At 41.8% G+C, this 18,059-nt stretch overlaps 1 protein-coding gene across 4 annotated transcripts in view; it reads right to left on the bottom strand.

Moving 5' to 3' along the window:
- LOC108682848 (DENN domain-containing protein Crag) overlaps window positions 1-18,059 on the bottom strand; it is a 31,867-nt gene that overhangs the window by 4,938 nt on the left and 8,870 nt on the right. The window contains exons 11-19 of one of the 4 annotated variants that reach the window (XM_018172093.2): window positions 16,977-17,207; window positions 11,728-11,848; window positions 11,513-11,584; window positions 7,035-9,077; window positions 5,052-5,162; window positions 4,031-4,210; window positions 1,767-1,849; window positions 1,039-1,378; window positions 274-359 (exon numbers count right to left, since the gene is read on the bottom strand). In XM_018172093.2, coding sequence (XP_018027582.1) covers window positions 274-359; window positions 1,039-1,378; window positions 1,767-1,849; window positions 4,031-4,210; window positions 5,052-5,162; window positions 7,035-9,077; window positions 11,513-11,584; window positions 11,728-11,848; window positions 16,977-17,207 — 3,267 coding nt within the window. The remainder of the gene's footprint in view (window positions 1-273; window positions 360-1,038; window positions 1,379-1,766; window positions 1,850-4,030; window positions 4,211-5,051; window positions 5,163-7,034; window positions 9,078-11,512; window positions 11,585-11,727; window positions 11,849-16,976; window positions 17,208-18,059) is intronic. The other 3 variants (XM_047882298.1, XM_047882302.1, XM_047882304.1) reach the window with 3 other exon arrangements.

Here is an 18,059-nt window from a genome sequence, read left to right as displayed (position 1 = left end):
CAAAATGTAAGTTTAAAAGAACCATTGAGGAAAAAATTCATCAACCTTGATCTCATAACACGTCATACTATGTGAGGCTATACGCATCGTTACACACTCGAGGTGATGGTTGCACAGACGTTAATAACGGGACTAAGTAGTAGCGTTCAGTGACGTCATTCATACGAACGCCGGCCAACCACTATCCGTTAAGTCATGCTTTAATAATAACCTGAGATAACGTGGTAGCTTACTGATAATAATAATGTGTTAAATCGATTGAAATGTACAGACCTGGCGCCTCAGATTTGGGCAGATGCAGCAAATCGTAGACGGTGATGGTCAGCACAGGCACCGTGTCACGGTCACAGTATCGGCATCTGCACCATTCAATTATTACTCATACATGAAAGTAATTCCGTTTACTAATCTACAAATCAAATTTCGGTACAAAATAACAAGAATGTAGCTAATAAGCTTTTAGATGTTACAAAATAAGCCCATAATCTGAAGTGAATCAACAATGAACCTAAAAGTTTTGGAACTCTTCAGTCCTTACCCTTTTTGAAATTTTCTAAATCATTTTAATCAGTTGTAGTATTTAAAAGTATTTTCATATTTTCATGTCAGTCCGAAATGGGATTTTGTACGCAGTGAGGACTCAGAGCGTTACGCAGCTTTAGGCATGGGTAAGGGGGAACTTTTGGATCAAAGTCACCCAAACAGCCCCTACATATTTGTAGTGCCTGGATACGAACGCCCAAACTTTGACAAACGACTAAGTGAAGACTTGTCAACAAGGCAATACAATCCATGACGACTGCATTCTGCGCAACAAAGATGAGTAGTTTGATCTAAATGTTGACACACGACTCATGCGTGTTACGCCACTTGTAAATGTGCCGCACGACTGATAAGTGTGTCACACGACTGATGAATGTGTCACAGGAGTGATGAATGTCACACGATCGATAAGTGTGTCACACGATTGATAAATGTGTCACACGATTGATAAATGTGTCACACGATTGATAAGTGCAACACGACTGATATGCGTACTTGGTGTTGAGATTAGAGTCGTCGGCCGACCACCCAGCCATGATCTCCTCGTCGTACAGGAGGGTGTGGCAGTTGTGGCACTTGGAACAGGAAGTCATCTCGACGCCAATGCAGTAGGGGCCTCGTGCCTCCCACGCGGGGCCCGCAGAGAACGCGTCGAAGAGCTGCCCAGTGTTGGGCCCACCGTGTTGATGAGAGGCTCCCGGGGCGGAGGGGTTGTGGTAGAGTGAGTAGTTGGGTGGTAGGTGGTAGCCTCCAGCACTCAGAGCCGAGGCCATGGGTTGAGACATGAGCAGTTCGTCGGACCCGGCTATGGTCGCTGCCAATGCACCAGACGCGTCTGGCAACATGCAAGAGAATTAATAAATTTATATGCTTTATTGCTAATTAAACAATTTGTTATTCAGTAAATAAGTTGTTGAACAATGTTTTATTCCATTCACTGAGAAGACAAGTTTTGCTCTCTTCTTATTCTTTATAGCCATTAAAATTGGATCATCGGTGACAGCGTTAACAAGTGGCTTGTCTGTTAAATAAGGACATACTAGCCTGGGCTTGATAATTTCTATTTCGCTATTTTACAATACAAAAATGTTTAATATAAGCAACAAATGAGGAGAACAAGGGAATAATAGGGATGAACATTTATAAGATAATGGAGTGTCAACAGAGCTGGAAAAATAAATGAAATTCAGCGATATGTGAGTGAACCGAGACGACGCACTCACCGCTGGGGGCGCTCTCCCTCCTGCGGCTGCTGAAGAAACCGTCGAGCGCGTCGTCGTCCTCGCCTGCGTCGACGCTGCGCCACCTGAGTGACATGACTGATGAGTCACAGTGCGACATACACGACTGATGCGTGCGTCATACACGACTGATGAGTGTGTCATACACGACTGATGAGTGCGTCATACACGACTGACGAGTGTGCCACACGACTGATGAGTGTGTCATACACGACTGATGAGTGCGTCATACACGACTGACGAGTGTGCCACACACTACTGCTTAGTGACAGTGTGCACACACTCTTATGGTATCTGATGATGGTATGCGTTATACTCAACATAGTGCCGCACCACACATATAATCACATGAATGAAACAGACTCGAGCAAACCAACGTTTCACAAAACATCACAATGTGAACGAAAATCTCGGCAAACGTTATTATGCCAACCCCTGAGGCCTGACTGATATATGGAAAAATACAAAAAAATCTAAAGATAAACAAATGCCAACTAAATCATGTCTGCATATTTGTTAATGAGTAATCATTTATTCCCCGTCATGCAGAGAGTTGAAAACAAACGAAATATTTCAAGATTAGATTTCCGTAACAGCGGAGTCATTCAGCCCATTTTAGCCGTTCATCGTACCTTTGATGCTCTTCAATCGTGGTCCCAAGGCGTCATATAATAAACGTGATTTTATATTCGTCTACTAACCTTTAGCCTAAATAACCACATATACCATCGATTTAACGCGTGTGAAATTAAACATGAATGTCTTGACGAAGAATATTGAAGTGTTGTCTTTCGCTCTTGAAAAAAGTGACAACCAAGGCTGGCACTCAGTTGCTCGAAATTTGGATGTGGCTAAAATTTCTTATCACTTCTCGAAATTTCTAAATTTTATTTTCAAGAAAAATTCGCGATAAAAAATATATAACATGCACGATGATTTTTCATTGCTAAAAAAGTGTCAGGGTTTGAGGCATGAAATGCTTCAGAATGGGCCCTAGAGTCCATAAACAGCCCTTCATTGAGAGGTGAATTCTAGAACACAGGCGTTAATGTCACTAAAAACCGTAGCGTTCAACATAGTAATTAGTAACTGCAGTTTTCTTTCAGTTCAATAATTGGAGCTGAATTCGGTAAAATCTAAGAAAGCTCACACAAAAACGATGGCGATTCAAGAAATGAGTGCACATGCCAGTGCCTATATAAAAGAAATCGGTTCAGTCATATAACACAAGTAGGCAACACGTCGAGAATCCTCCAAAAAACCTGGTAACTGTTAAGAAAATCAAGGAAAACAAGACTTCAGACCGCAACATTGAAATCAGAAATGTGTAAACATAAAACCAAACATACAAGACGGAAAACCAAATCACACGCAACTGTTCCAAGTTACCAGTTCCCGAAAAAGCTCGGCGCGGGTAAGCTGATGGCGTCTATCCTGCACAAGTCAACAACATCAGTAACTTTTGCTGCAACGTCCAGCGTAATGATAATCACTGAATCTAGGTAGTCGCGAACGAGAAGCAGCTAAGCAGCTAAGGAATGTGTAAAGCGGTTTCACTGGATAGAGGTTCGACATTTAACGTAAATCAATCATGATAGTATCTTATTGACTTGATTAATATGAATCTGATGTTTTCGTTTTAAATTTGTCATATTTGTATTTATAACCCTGCAGAGCTGTTCAAATTCCAAAGCCCGTATCAGTCTCGGCACTAATAATTTAGTTTTTTTTACACAAACAAATTTCGAGCAAAGAAGCGTTTCTTCTGCAGCTGACGAGAATAGCGGCTCTGGACTTCATCGAAAATATGTTTCCGTGCATTTAACGCGTCAAACAATGGCGCTCCTCATAGAAGACTAATAAAATTATAGGCCTATAACACCATAACCAACTCCAATAAAAATGCTGGACAAGTCGTAAAGCAAAAATGTTCGTCTTTAAGGAACCAAATCAGAGGAAGTCACCTGAATCAGACCGGGAACAGCTAAGAAAATATATGTATAAATTCCACGCCATTACCGTCAGTTGGACTAAAATAAGAGCCGGTGGTACTGGCGCGGATTGAAAATAGCAAATGCCACTAAAACACAATAATCAACTTAAATGCTACTAAATGATTCAGACAATTCATCGCTGACATGAGAATCATATTTCTACCTCGTTTTAGCTCCAAAGCCGTGCCAAGAAGCCGTGCAGTGAAAGACTTCGACAACGAGAAAAAAAAATGAAATGTGTTTGCTACTTACGCAGAGCCGTAAGCGCCTCCAGAAGCAGTGATGGCCCCCGCCCTAGTCGGGGTGTTGTTGGCAGACATTGACTGCCGGACTTTCTTTGAGATGATGGAGGACACGGCGCTGCTTACGCGTCTGAAGCTGTTCATGCCCCCCGTGAACAGCTCGCTCTTGCGTCCCGACAAGCCCCCGGAGCTGGTGGACATACAAGTATCGTCTCAGCTCAGGGCAGCAACAAAAACGCATTCCTACACTTTAATTGAATATAATACGCGAGCCTTTGGATTGGCATAGAATGAATTTTCTTCTTGATCTGATCTTGATAGGAAACAGTTAATGAGAAAAGCGCAGTAACTTCAAGAGAAGAAACTCTATCAGTTTCAAATAAAGGGATACCGAACCAAAACTAGATTTTTATTTCAACAAATGTCTATATGATTCACGTTTAAAAATGGGAGAGTTAACTAAGATGCAGAATGCGTACACAGAAGCCGCAAGCTTTGGATGCAAAGCGAAAGAAAATAATTTGCACAGGACGAATTGCAGACAGGGACATGCAATCACATAAGTAAATAACTGAATGTCTGTACCAACACACGCATAGCTACTCCAATCATGATGCGATACCATGATGCCACCTTAAATAGTAGTAAAAATACAACCTTGCATTAGACGCTGATGGCTCATATACGCATGACCTCGCCGCAGTAATGTCTGTAAGTCAGACATTGTGGTGCACTCCAGTCGATCCTGATGATAAGACATGGTGAGGTCTTCCACCCCAGCAGCTCAGACATGGCGACGCTACTCAGTCCAGCAGCCCAGACATGGCGGGGACACTCACCCCAGCAGTTCAAACATGGCGGGGACACTCACCCCAGCAGTTCAAACATGGCGGGGACACTCACCCCAGCAGTTCAAACATGGCGGGGACACTCACCCCAGCAGTCCAGACATGGCAACGCTACTCACTCCAGCAGCCCAGACATAACGGGGACACTCACCCCAACAGCTCAGACATGGCGACGCTACTCACCCCAGCAGTTCAAACATGGCGGAGTCCAAGTAATTCTCCCTGAAGTGTCCAAGTTTCTGGAGGCCAGTGTTAGCGAGACTGGTGAGGGCGGCGCTGTGCTGGCTTTGGTCGCTGGTCATACGATGAAGGCAAAGCCAGAGTCATTACAGCTCATAAAGACAAGCTACCTCCACAAACACAACACATGACGTAAACAAACTATTCAGTACTGGCAAGACTTGGAGCTACGCTACGAACATCGATACTATAAAATCATTTTTGAAAATCAAATGTTCAATAGCTTACAAGTTTTGAAAAAAAGGACTGAACGGAATTTGGAAAAAAATATATAATAAAACTTATCAAGCATAAATGATCAACGAAATATTTCATGTACAAAAATTTCAACCAGAAATAAGCCATCGCAAAACATAATCTGAGTGTAGAATTCATTACAATGTAAAAATTACATATACAAAAGGAAAGCAAAATAATTAACCGTGAGTAGCTGATTTAAGCTTCATCACAACATGGCTTTGAGTAGGTGCTAGCAAAAAAAGAGGTGATAGGTGAAAACAGGCTAATTTATCCACAAGCTACAGCCAAAACATGCTTCAAGTCAACAATTTTTCATCGCAGTATGAGCTTGTACAGCACGTAATGAACTCAAGCTCATACAGCAGAAATAATCATAACAGTATTACCATGGCAAATTTATTATGTGACTATGAATGCCGAGATGTAGCGAACGATGCAACGTAGTGCGGAAGTAATAATAAATCAAAGAAGCAAAAGATAAGCATGAACAGTTATGCTTTTTAATGAAGTATTTGTATTCATTAACGATGAATGGGGCAGATGAAGATCTGCACAAGCATAAACCTAAACTAAACGCCTCACGTCACAAGAAATCCATGCAAAAAGCTCACGTTTGCCACAAGCTTCACCAACGATAGACGCAAACATCAACTATATATATATAGCAAGACTCTTAAACTCGTTCAATTATAGAACATTGGAATGATGTCAATAATTCCAGCAGTTTTCAGACCCGCATCACTGTTTTTCTTTCTAACATGAACGAGTAACGAGATGAATTTTAATGGGAGGAAAACCTGAATGTCATTCAGCAACGAAGAGCCGACACGAGACGAGTTTTAGTTTCAGCTTATAAGTGCGACAGCAAGCACTCCATTTAATTCATAGCCTAAAACCACGAGGATTTTATGTGGAGCGAATTGAGAGGTTTAGGGTAATACAACGATCACGGTGTCAATAATTTGAGTACCGACGCTCAACTAATTTTTTATATCAATTGTTTTTTAGCTTGTTTCAAGAGCTACTAATTAATGAATGAAAACAAAAATAATTGCTACAAAAACTGTAGAAAGGCGCTTTATACCGGAATTACGATTCAAAAAGTTGACAGTCATTGTCTGAAATTAAATTTTATCTGAGGTGCGGAAGCCTGGAATCGAAGTATACAGCATAAATCACGTATACATCATTTTCAGATATAAATAATTTCATATCATATGTAAAAAGTATAGTTACTAAACATATATTAGTCGAATTTTCATCCGCATTTTGGAGCTGAAGAGTAAATAACAGAGGAAATAAAGCAGACCCCATCACAGCATGCTGTTCAAACGCATTAAGGTAAACATGAGCTACAGGAGATCCCAGCAGATAAGACAAAAAATATGGAAAATTGAATCAGCAGAAGCCATTACCGAGTTTCAGCAGAAAGCAATAAGCGAAAGTCATCGAACGACCGATATGCAAAAAAATGTACATGGCATACGTTTTGACATGAAGAAAAAAGTTCCTAGGAAAATCATTGTCGATGCCAAACAATGATTTTAATTACTAAAAACGAGAAAAGACTCGTCGACAGCCAATGTTGCAAGTCCCAAAATCCCAGAGACAAGAACCAGGAGGTAAGAAGAGGAAGTTGCAAAAAAACATGTCATTAGAGAATAAATAACTATTAATGAGGAATACCTGAACTGTGACCACATAGATGGAGTGTAATTGCTTTCTAAGGTGGCAGCGTGTCGAGAAGCCAGGTCACTTCCTCGTCTGCGGTGACCGCGGTGAGATAATCCGTCCTCGCTGGTGTCAGACGCAGACACGGTCGACAGAGATGTCAAGGAGTTGGAAGTCCTGCCAGCAATGTTGGAGCTCCCTCCTCCAATGCTGGACCTGCGTCCTCTTTGCTGAACGTCTTCTCGACCATCTGTTTCAGTGTAGTCGGACGACGGCGTGGAACTCGAGGTTGTGCTGCTACTTCTAACATTTTTCCCCTTGAGGTCGGTCTGTTGGAGAAGTTGCCGGTGAACGCTGCGACTGAGACGTCCAGATACCGTGGCAGAAGATTGAGTCGAATGGTTCGGCGTCTTTGGAGCGAGAGGAGGCAGAGTTTTGAGTGGCGAGCTCGGCTCAGCAGAAGACCTAGGTATGGTGGCCGAGCGCTGAGTATTATTCATAGGTATAGGAATAGGCACAGAAAATGGCGATCCAAGTGGAGAAATCGACCAAGAAATCGTTTGCACTTGAGCAGTAGCGGTTTCGCTCGAGAGAGATAACGAAGATGACGATGACGATTGAGGAAGAGGATCACTACGAGGAGGGTGCAACAACGGGTCTGAAAATTCTTCGCGAGATTCATTTGGTTGTTCGTCATCTTCGCGACTTGATAAAGGTGGTAGAACAGTTCTTTTTACAGTGGACACACGTAAATTGAGATCATAACTCAGCCCGGTTGCCTGAGATGCTCTAGCGTGGTTCAATATGGCAGCAGGACGTAAAGTTGGGTCGTCTTCTATGACTAGAATTGAATCGTGACTACTTTTATCTGCTGAAAGCTGAAACGATGATAAACTAGTGGGCATATTAGGTGAAGTGCTTGGACTATTTGTAGGACTGTCGAGTGCGCCTAAAGGATCGCCCAAAATCACTTCGTGTCGGCCAGGAGCCACAGGAACTATTATTGGCTCCGGCGGCAATTTCGGTTCGGGTGCCACACACGCTGATTTCAAAGGAGAAGTCGGAGGAGTTTCGTACTGTTCAGGCGACTCAGTTTGGAATAGCCTAGGTTGTTCTCCTTTCAAAAACAATTCCTTGTCAGTAGAGGAGTTAGTGAGGCGCATGCTGCTTTTGGAGGACGACACTGTCTGCGGACTCTTCTTCTTGGGACTTCGTGCAGGCGTGCCCCCGCTGCTGGCGGAGGGAGACCCGACCACAGGTTTTTCCGAACCAGGTGTTGTCACGGGTGAGGGAGAGCCAGTTGAGCTAGGGTTTGATTTCATCGAGTCTTTGCTACCAGATCTTGTGACACCTCGGCGCCATAGTCCTTTCAGTTTTTCATCAGCACCACCAACGCTTTTTTTGAAAAGGCTGGATAACCGTTCAGGTGCATTTCGACTGAAAAAGTTACGAGCCTGACCGCCATTTTGAGCAGATAAATCTTCTTCAACTATGGCGCTCAAACTATCATCGCTCGGACTCTTTCCGTCCGCCTTTTCCCTTCCGACGTCACAATTATTTTCATACTGTTCTGTCTTGGCAGTTCCACATCTAACAGCAACAGTTCCATTATGAGAGGCGTGTAAGGGAGGTCCAGACTCCATCGCGCAGGTTCCCTTAACAGCAGCAGAGACATTGTTCTCACGCGGCAAAGGTTTAGCACCAGGAACTTCCGCGGGCCCGGTATTGAGTTCACCTAAACTACCAAGACTGCTTCCGCTGTCAGACCGTACGTGACATTTTCTTGAACCACTCAAGTCGCGCTTGACGTTGCCTCCGTTTTGAGAGCTCATCTTCTCGCGGCTTCGAGCCATCTTAGGGGAGTTGTCCCAGCGTTCAATGGAGCGTTCCCAACGTTCCCCAAGACCGTCTCGCTTGGGAGGCGCGCGCTTGGGGGTGTTGTTGACGCTGCTAACTGGGGTGGTGTAGCTCGAGTCTACGTACGCAGTGGGTATGTACGAAGACGCCAGAGACCACAAGCGGTTCATGATCTTGCCGTCGCCACCCGTTTGTGCGTTTCTGTGACGTGACCATGAGGCGTTATGTAAAAATTCCACGAACGGCTTAGCTCAACTTTTTCGAACCATAAGCCACCACAATACTCAAAAGCTAGCAGCCATATATAACGGTATTCGACACCTGAATTAAAAAATCTATGTTAACAGAGAATGTGTATATTCGTAAAATCGCGAGCTTCTTCCCTATTTAAAAAACGCTTGAGGTCAATCTACACGAAATAACCTACAGATAAAATGCATCTAGAAAGATAAGGTGAAGCAAACCCTGCGGTCCTCCATTATCACTCAACCTCAACTAAATGTAAAGAAAGATTGAGCAGTATTGGTATACACACAACATCTATCATTGTTCCGTATATAGGTGCGTAAGCGAGAGAAAGATCTATCTTGGTACCTACCGAAAAGTGTACCGACTGATACAACTCTACAATATAACCCTCGATTTGAGAACTTTATCTGATAAGAATGCCCTTCAACTTTCATTCCAATGAACTGAGCAATTTTTTTCTCTTCAACCGAAGCCCCGATAAAAAAATTCGATACCTACTTGGACTTCACCAAAAAACTTATTGATTGCATTAATTTCTTTTTAACCTTATAACTCGGGAGACTTTATACGTTATCTTTACACGAACGGGCCGAATCTTCCCCGTTTTCATTGAAACAGACCAGAAGCAGATTCAACACTTCCTAGCCTTTATCCCAATTTCAAATATAGCAAAGACTTTCGAGCAATATTAACCTGTGACAGAATTTGAACACTCGCGTGAGAATCAAGGGTATAATAACAAAATCAACCACCTTAATTTTCCATCAAGCAAGATCAGAGACCTCAACTTATATAAACATTTAGAAAACAAAATAACTGGGAGTAAGTAATGGATATCTTCTAGTGTCTCTTAACAACAATCAACATTCAACTTCGTGTAACATATTGAGCAATTAGGAGATATAAAACTGCCTGAAATAGCTCACTCATTTTCTCGCAAGTTTTGCACAACAGACGACAGCTCAATGCAGGCACGGAGCCTCAACTGTATTATTAAGATGGGATAACATGCAGCAAAAAATAAAGCGTAGAGCAAGTAGACACGGGTTTTGAACTCAGGTGATAGAAATTGCCAACAACTCAACAAACAACAAAGCCATTTTTCTATCAGGGAAAGAAATTACAATTCCGGCAAATAATTCGGCAAAGACCCTTGTTTTTAACCCGGACACCCTGCCTTGATTAGAAGACTTATTACCAAAGTCCTTGCTCACAAATTAATGTTTAACAGTTGAAGAGCAACTGTCCACACCTCCTAGCACCGACGTCTAGATGGGCCAATTCGTCGTTAGATCTAGCAAGAGTTGAAGCGCTCACTCTGTACAACACAATCAGATTGCAATAAGTTGATCTCAATGTTTATCTACATTCCAATACTTGAATAGATTACAGACAACTAACCGTATCAACTTGAAGTCCTGCTACAACGGTAAGACCGTAAGGCAAATGTGAACAAAACCGCTTTAGTTTTTGCTTCTCGATTGAGTTACACAGTCTCGGACAGAGGTGCACCATATTCAGCTTTTCCGTAGCGAAAGTTAATAAATATCAATAGATATTTGAATACGAATATTTAAATGTTCTATATTCAAAACAAGACGTGATATTGTCACACCGTCGTGCTAGTGAGGAGATCCAAGCGGTAGGAAGCAAATGAGGATGTTGAACTGACAGCATGCAGGGTGTTGGGCGAGACTGCAGCGGGCAGCTCTACTAACACAGGCCACTAAACTACTCATACAATGCCTCCTCATACATATACAACTCAAAATAAACTCAGCTCAACAGAACAAACGAAATAAATGAACGAACGAACGCAGCATACCAAAACTAATAAAGAAAAGCAGTGGCAATGCTCGCAACTAAATTCAATGGCAAACATCTATTCGCAATAAAATATAGAAATAAATGCACATTCGTATATACATACATATATAGGTCGTTTTTTATCAAATGCAAAATTATGGTCTTAAATCAAGTAGCATTCCAAAGTTTTGTTGCATGAAAATAAATTATATGCCAGTCGTAAACTTATAAAACTTAGATTACAATTATTGTAAATAAAAGAAATAAAAAGAGGTTCATGACAGAACGAGGCATGTGAACGCGCGCGCTGGAGAAGCTAGGAACAGGATCTGCAGGACAGGTTAGGAGTTATGTTGGTCGTCTGTTATGCTGCCACTTCTAAGGTCACAAGTAATTTAAGCACAAATTATAATCAGAAAAATGGTTTGATTTTTCCACTCATTCATCGTTTACTCGGTTATTGTTTACGAAAATGTTATAAAATATAATTTATTCGTGACCTATCAAAATTGAGCAGCCTCGTCGTGTTTCGTAAACTAAGAGAGCACACTTTGCATAGGGTGGAAGGGTCGGACGCTCACCTCAGGTACTCAGGCATGTTGCTGGAGTGCTCGCAGGAACGGGGCACGGAGGGTTCACTCATTTGGTCGTAACTGATAGCACGAAACAAACACAATCAAACTCTGTATATTTCAGAGTGAAACATAAAGTTTATTACACATAATATTATTTATTCGCGACCTATTAAAATGCATTCAAGCATTGAACACTTATGAAGGTAAATCGAGGTTCTGACTTGCGGAGGGTGGGGGTGAGCGCGTGGGCGAGGTCGGTGGGGCGAGAGCGATGACGCTGGCTAGGCTGGAACACAGCGTCGTCCAGCGGTGACGTCATCACAAGGCCCGCTGAGTGGACAACTGTAGCCATGCAAATGAAAGTCAGTGGCAGTGGTTACATCACGGGAATGTCAGTAGCCACTCTTTAACCCATTTCAATGTGGTAAAAGCTACTCGTTTCACTTAATCCATGCCACTCGTAAATTTTGGAGAAGCGATAAAAGGTCTGGCACATAAATTCAGCTTCATGCTCTACAGAGAATACTCGATTATCGAAGCAATCATTACACCTATGGGGCGTCGAAAAATTTCGTCGAATCCGACTTCCACTATGACAACAATACACTAAAGGACAACAATACACTAAACTGAAGAAGACAACAAGAAGAAAAAATCTAGAAGAACGTAGATCTCAATTAAATCATTTTGATCTAATCGAAAGTAAAAGTGAAAGGATTGTCAAGAAGCTGGCATTTAGCGCCGTTGGTAAACGATCACAGAACTACCGGTGAACCAGCCCCACTATAAACATTTATGTCATGTGCTCAAATGTATGTAACCAATATTCTGAAAATGATGAAATATTCTTACAAGGGTTACATTACAAGTAGAAAGTAGTACCAAGAACTAACACAGTTTAACAACTAGATAGTATAAAAAATTCCATAGTTCTGTGAGATATTGAAGAAAACACAAAGGTTATAAAGAATAAAATGTTCGATCCAATGCAGTACCTTTGAAAAGGTGGAATGATGGCACGAGTGCGGAGGAAAAATTGACTAATTCTTCAACGGATTGACACTGCTTTCCCAATGTCAGAAGAATGGAATGCAACAAGAAGCCTAGTCAAATCAGCGGGCAACTTCTGTTACTATAATAGTTCAAAGATCGCGTCAAGGAAGGTGCGTGGAGACATGCGATGTACCACTCGTCACATAAGTCACAAAATAGACCGAAGCAAGCAAAGTATATGTTCAGCAAAGAAAAGAAATTACATATATACAAATGTGCAAGATAATGGAAGATGGGCGTCTCTATCCATACGCAGTGGATATCATTTCCAGAAATAAAATTCATAAAGGAACAAGTGAAGTCTCAGGGAAAGTCGATCAAATGAGCCCACCAAAATTAAGACGGGTAGGTAACAGTTGATACAGATCATGCCAATACGGAGCAGGTATTGTTTAGCAAATGAAGAATTGCGATGAAAAAAATCGACAAAGAGCTTTGATGTTTACGAGTTCAGAATGTAATATGTAAAATTGAGACTCTTCCAGAACTTTAAACTGATTTAGGCATGTGATGACATTACGTCAGGCTGAGACGAGTGAATGGTTCATTGTAATTCAGTGAACTAACACTAAATCAAAAGGGATGAAGAACGCTCACAGAGATGATGAGTCTCAATCCTAGAGAGACTGACGCCGTTGGCAAGGCAGACGCGGGTGTTGATAACAATGCTTCCAAGTTGCATTCGCAGTCGATCGGACGGAGCGAAGTCTAGCGGCGGTATGTTGGTGGTGAGCTTATTGACCGACGAGTCAACTTCATGTAGGTTTCTAGTTAAACCATTATTTTCATAGATTAAAAGCTCAGGCTCAATATCGTTTTCTTGCCTAGAATTTTTACTAGTAGATGACGACAGCTGAGTGGAGTATAAATCATTTATCTTTATATGATCAGCCACTAAGTTACGGTCACAGCTGTTCCATCTCACGCCCTCATTGTCATCAGAAGAGGTTTTACCAGCACCGTGCATGAAATTTTCTTGCTCACAGTTTTCACTAACAACGCATCCCTCGCTCGAATTAGAACAAACAGAGAAGGCTAATTTTTCTGGTAACAATACGCCTTCTTTTGAAGAAAGTAGAATTTGTTCGAGATCTTTAGAAGACTCCTGGGATTGATCCCCTCGAGACGGAAGCTTCGTCTCTAGTAGGCGATGGTGGCTGCATGAGGACCACTTGACCGGTTGTAGTGTTTCACTCTGGGGGTACGGCGAGGGTAACAGGGAACTGCACAGAGGAGTGACCGGTGTCACGGGCGAGGAGCTGGGTGACTGATACGACGAGAGTCCTGATGACGTGGAAGACTTGTTTGAGTTTAGCTTAGAAGAGGATGACTCTAGGAGATGCAGACTAGGCACACAATTTGATGTGCAGCCGCCATCACAAGCTGGAGACGATGGACCGTTGCTACAGACAGCGCTTCTGGCAGCGATAGGAGCATCACTCTCCGGGCCAGTGCACTGCTTGCAAACTCCACTTTTATGTTCCGCTATTAGGATATAATCATTGCGAATCTGATCAAGAGCAAACTTCTCTGCTTCTGCGCTAACTTTCAGATTAGTATCGTTGGTACAGTGGATGTTTTTACTCAAGTTTACCGAAGCTACTCAATTGAAGGCGTATTAGATATGTTGATACGAACATTTGGTTGTGTCAGGAAAATATCTCATAATTTAGCTTGATAGTACAACATTTAAAAAATATAAAAAAACTCAGGAGCCAAAGTTAAACCTTCCAAATGAGGGAGAAAACCGAAATGGAGGGAGCAGAGTGTCAAAGATAAAAAAGTTTCAAAAAAGTGATCGATTCGATGGCCACCCGGTTTATTGCGCACGGGTGATAGTAAGGGAAATAAAGGAACGGATGACGACGACAAGCAGCAGGAGAGTTCATACAAACCAGAAGAGCAGCATCGCAGGCCCGCAGTAAAGATCGTCAGCAGCGAGAGAGACATAGAAGGAGTTAACACAGGGGCAGCTGTGGCACACACATACGGTCAGAAAGCAACACAGTTACAAACAAAGTAAAGTGTATCAAGTATTCCAGAGTTATATTTAATAAATAAATTCACACACTGAGATGAAAATGAAACACAAGACACAACATAAATGTATAAGGGAATATAGAGTCATCAACCAGTTTGCTTAAAGAATTTAACAATGGTAAGAAGAGTAAAAAAAATTTGGTTAAAAATAACTAAGCAATTAAACATTACAAAATTTCAAAATGTGAAGTTGGAATTAAAAAATAATTAAAATAGATGAAGTAAAGAATCCTTTGACGTACATTAATTTGCACAGTCGTAACACAGAACAAAATTAACTGATAACAAATTTAACACCCACACTGAACAGTAATAAATTAACTTTTCAATGAAATTTTTCAACGGTGATGCAATTCTGACACACACATGTTAGCAAACTAGGTATTGAATTTTTATCGGCATTATTTTCTGAAAATTTTATTTTATATGAAAGAAAAGTTGAAGTTCCCCGTTTTAACTAATATATATAAATAAACGGAAGCGAACGGCTTATTTGTACAGACGCGATTTTGGTCATTGTTTTTTCAACTAAAATTAAAATGAAAGGGATAGGCAGTTGAAAACAGCAAGTTAGTTATGCAAGATCCATATTCGCAATGAAGCAATCGCATCTTATAACCATAAAGACTCGAGTCACACCATAAATACAGCGCCCACACTTGCAGCGATCGGCGGTGCGACGCCAACAGAGAAGTGCGGATGATTTGAACATCGCGCAAGAGTGACCGCCCAGTGATCATTAGAGTCATGTGAGTCGTTAGTACCACCAGGCTCATCTTTGTTCATCAGATGACTGTGCAACCCTCTACCGCCGCATGTCACTCTCCGGAAACATAACTTTGAACTTAAATTACACGTAAACTATTGAGTGTAGCAACCTGAAGACGTTTGTACGCAACAAAGAACATTTTAAAGTAGTCGTACGTGCGGCAACCATCAGTGCAAGTCATTTTGCGCTCACTAGAACGTATCCTTTTTGGGGAGTATAGCTTGTTGCTTCGGTTACTCACGTCAGGCGGTAGAGGGTTAAGGAGAATCTGACAGAGCGCGATGTGGGAGTAGACAAATATCTGGATATATGCATGAGTTTTAATCACCGTTAAAGTGTCCCAGAACAAATATAAAGAGCGGAAGGAAGGTACATAGAAGGACAGAGTACGACGTAAGCACCTTGACAATTCCTCTCATTCGCACACTTCAGTCAAAGCTGTTTTATCAAAGATGATCTCTTCAAAGCCACGTACGACAGAAGCTTGAACAATATGCAGAACAGCAACTACAACTCTCGTTAACAAACAAGGATGTTAAGAGCGTTTGTATGTGTGAGATTTCGTTAACTATCATTTTTAGGGTTGTAACATTACTTTTAGATTAGATGTTTTAGTCTCCCAGAATTTCTATCTTAAAACTCTAGATTTCCGTATCCAATGCGTTTCCGTAGCTAGTATACCGCCAGTAGCTCTTCTTGCGATTCAGAAGATTTTCGGGATGGTAAAAGATGAATAAAAACAATGGCAAAATTGATATAGGTAAATTACGTAAAATTTATAAACTTTCGGCGTCCTTGAGAAGATTGAAGCGAACAAAGGAAATAAATACTAATTATTATATCATGATCTTATGGAGTCTGATGAAGCAGGAAATGTAATTTGGTTGCGAACTGAGGTCGGGCAGATCATGCATAGCAATTTAAAATTCAACAGTACGAGTGTAGCATGCATGAAACAAACAAACAAATGAGTAGGTTTTGTTGTAGGTGGAAAGCAGCTCTGCAGGAGACTGTCAAGTGAGGGAAGAAGGGACACAAGCCACGACTCGCCTCATCTACACTAGTAGTCTCAAACGCTTAGCAGTAAATAGTAAATAAACAATAACCATTTGCGAACACGAGACGCCATTTGCTGACGTCACTATAGCTATCTGAACTAGCTATCATCGTTAAAAAAAGTTATGACCTAAAAACCAACGTTGAGATCTACGTCACTAGAAAGTTATGACCAAAAAATCTACGTTGAGATCTACGTCACTAGAAAGTTATGACCAAAAAATCTACGTTGAGATCTACGTCAAAAGAAAGTTGTGACCAAAAACCTACGTTGAGATCTACGTCACTAGAAAGTTATGACCTAAAAATCTACGTTGAGATCTACGTCACTAGAAAGTTGAGACCAAAGAATCTACGTTGAGATCTACGTCACTAGAAAGTTGAGACCTAAATAAGCTAGGCCATGAGGGAGTTCAAATGAGCGAAAAGCCTAAATAAAGTAGTTATAGGCAGGTTAAAGTAAATAGGAGAGATAGACCACCTTTGGAAGAAAGCCTTGCCCGAACTCGAGTCTCGTGGGCGTGCCGAGGAAACCACAGGCAAGTCACTCACCCGGCAGCGTGGTGGAGGCCATGACGCACGCCAGACGAATGTCGTCCGAGACCTCAGAGCTGCAGCTCGCGTTGGTGTCTGTAACTGCAGCCCTGGAGTGACCTGAGGACCTGTCATGGTCTCCTAGGCTCTCGCTCTTCACTTCCACTGCTATGGCTGGAGGTTCTTCTTCTTCAGTAGCTAGAGAGGATTGGCAGAGGTCAGCGTCTGTGCCAGTAAGGCTTGAAGAGTCTGTAAATCCTCCAGTAGTCCAGAACGATCAGGGAATCAATATTCCCAGTCATGAGGCACGAGCAGCCATGAGGGCGGCCAGAACACACGAAGCGGCGTCACATCTCGTAGCAGAATTCCAGGATAGGCAAACCATCGAAGAAAAGATGAATTCGAGGAACGGAAACAGGGTCCAGATAATGCGAGAAGTTCAACCAAACTTGGAGCGAAGCAGCAGCGGATGCAGCAGGGGCAGGGAAGTAGTTTGTGGCGGGGATGGAAGCAGAAGGGGTTGGAATCGAGGAGGGAAAACGGATCACGTAAGTCTTTTTTTAATAATAACTATGAACTTTGCAGCCTCGTTCGCTGAACTGAACAATTAGAATAATAACAAACCATATGAAATTAAAACAAGCAATTCAATATTAATCTCATGCAAAGACAAGGGTCACATGTAATGCCAAGCTTTAAACACGGAAAAGTTCGCCTTAGTTGAGGACATTTACTTGCTTACAGGGTTACCAAATCAAATACATCGTTCGCTGATACACAAACGGAAGCTGGATTCATGCACTGCCATACGTACTGAAGCAACTTTGAATACAACTCCACAAAGCAAACATACAAGCTAAAAAATGGCGCTTATGAGGCATGGAGGATACGTTCAATTCAATTGGCACGAAGGCAGAACAAACCAACACTTCGGCAGGAAGATGGAATACCACGTAGCTTACTTATTTCTTATTCGAGAGGTTTGATTATAATTGAAACTTTCATCTTATAGGTTTAACTTTAAACGAGATAAGTTTGCATGTAATACCAAATAGTCATAATATTCACTGTGATTTTTCCGCTCGAAAAGATCAGAGTTAT

This window comes from Hyalella azteca, unplaced genomic scaffold, assembly GCF_000764305.2.
Source record: "Hyalella azteca isolate HAZT.00-mixed unplaced genomic scaffold, Hazt_2.0.2 contig1316, whole genome shotgun sequence".
Classification (NCBI taxonomy): domain Eukaryota; kingdom Metazoa; phylum Arthropoda; class Malacostraca; order Amphipoda; family Hyalellidae; genus Hyalella; species Hyalella azteca.
Note: the sequence above shows the minus strand (reverse complement) of the source record. Positions and strands in the feature narration are given on the sequence as shown.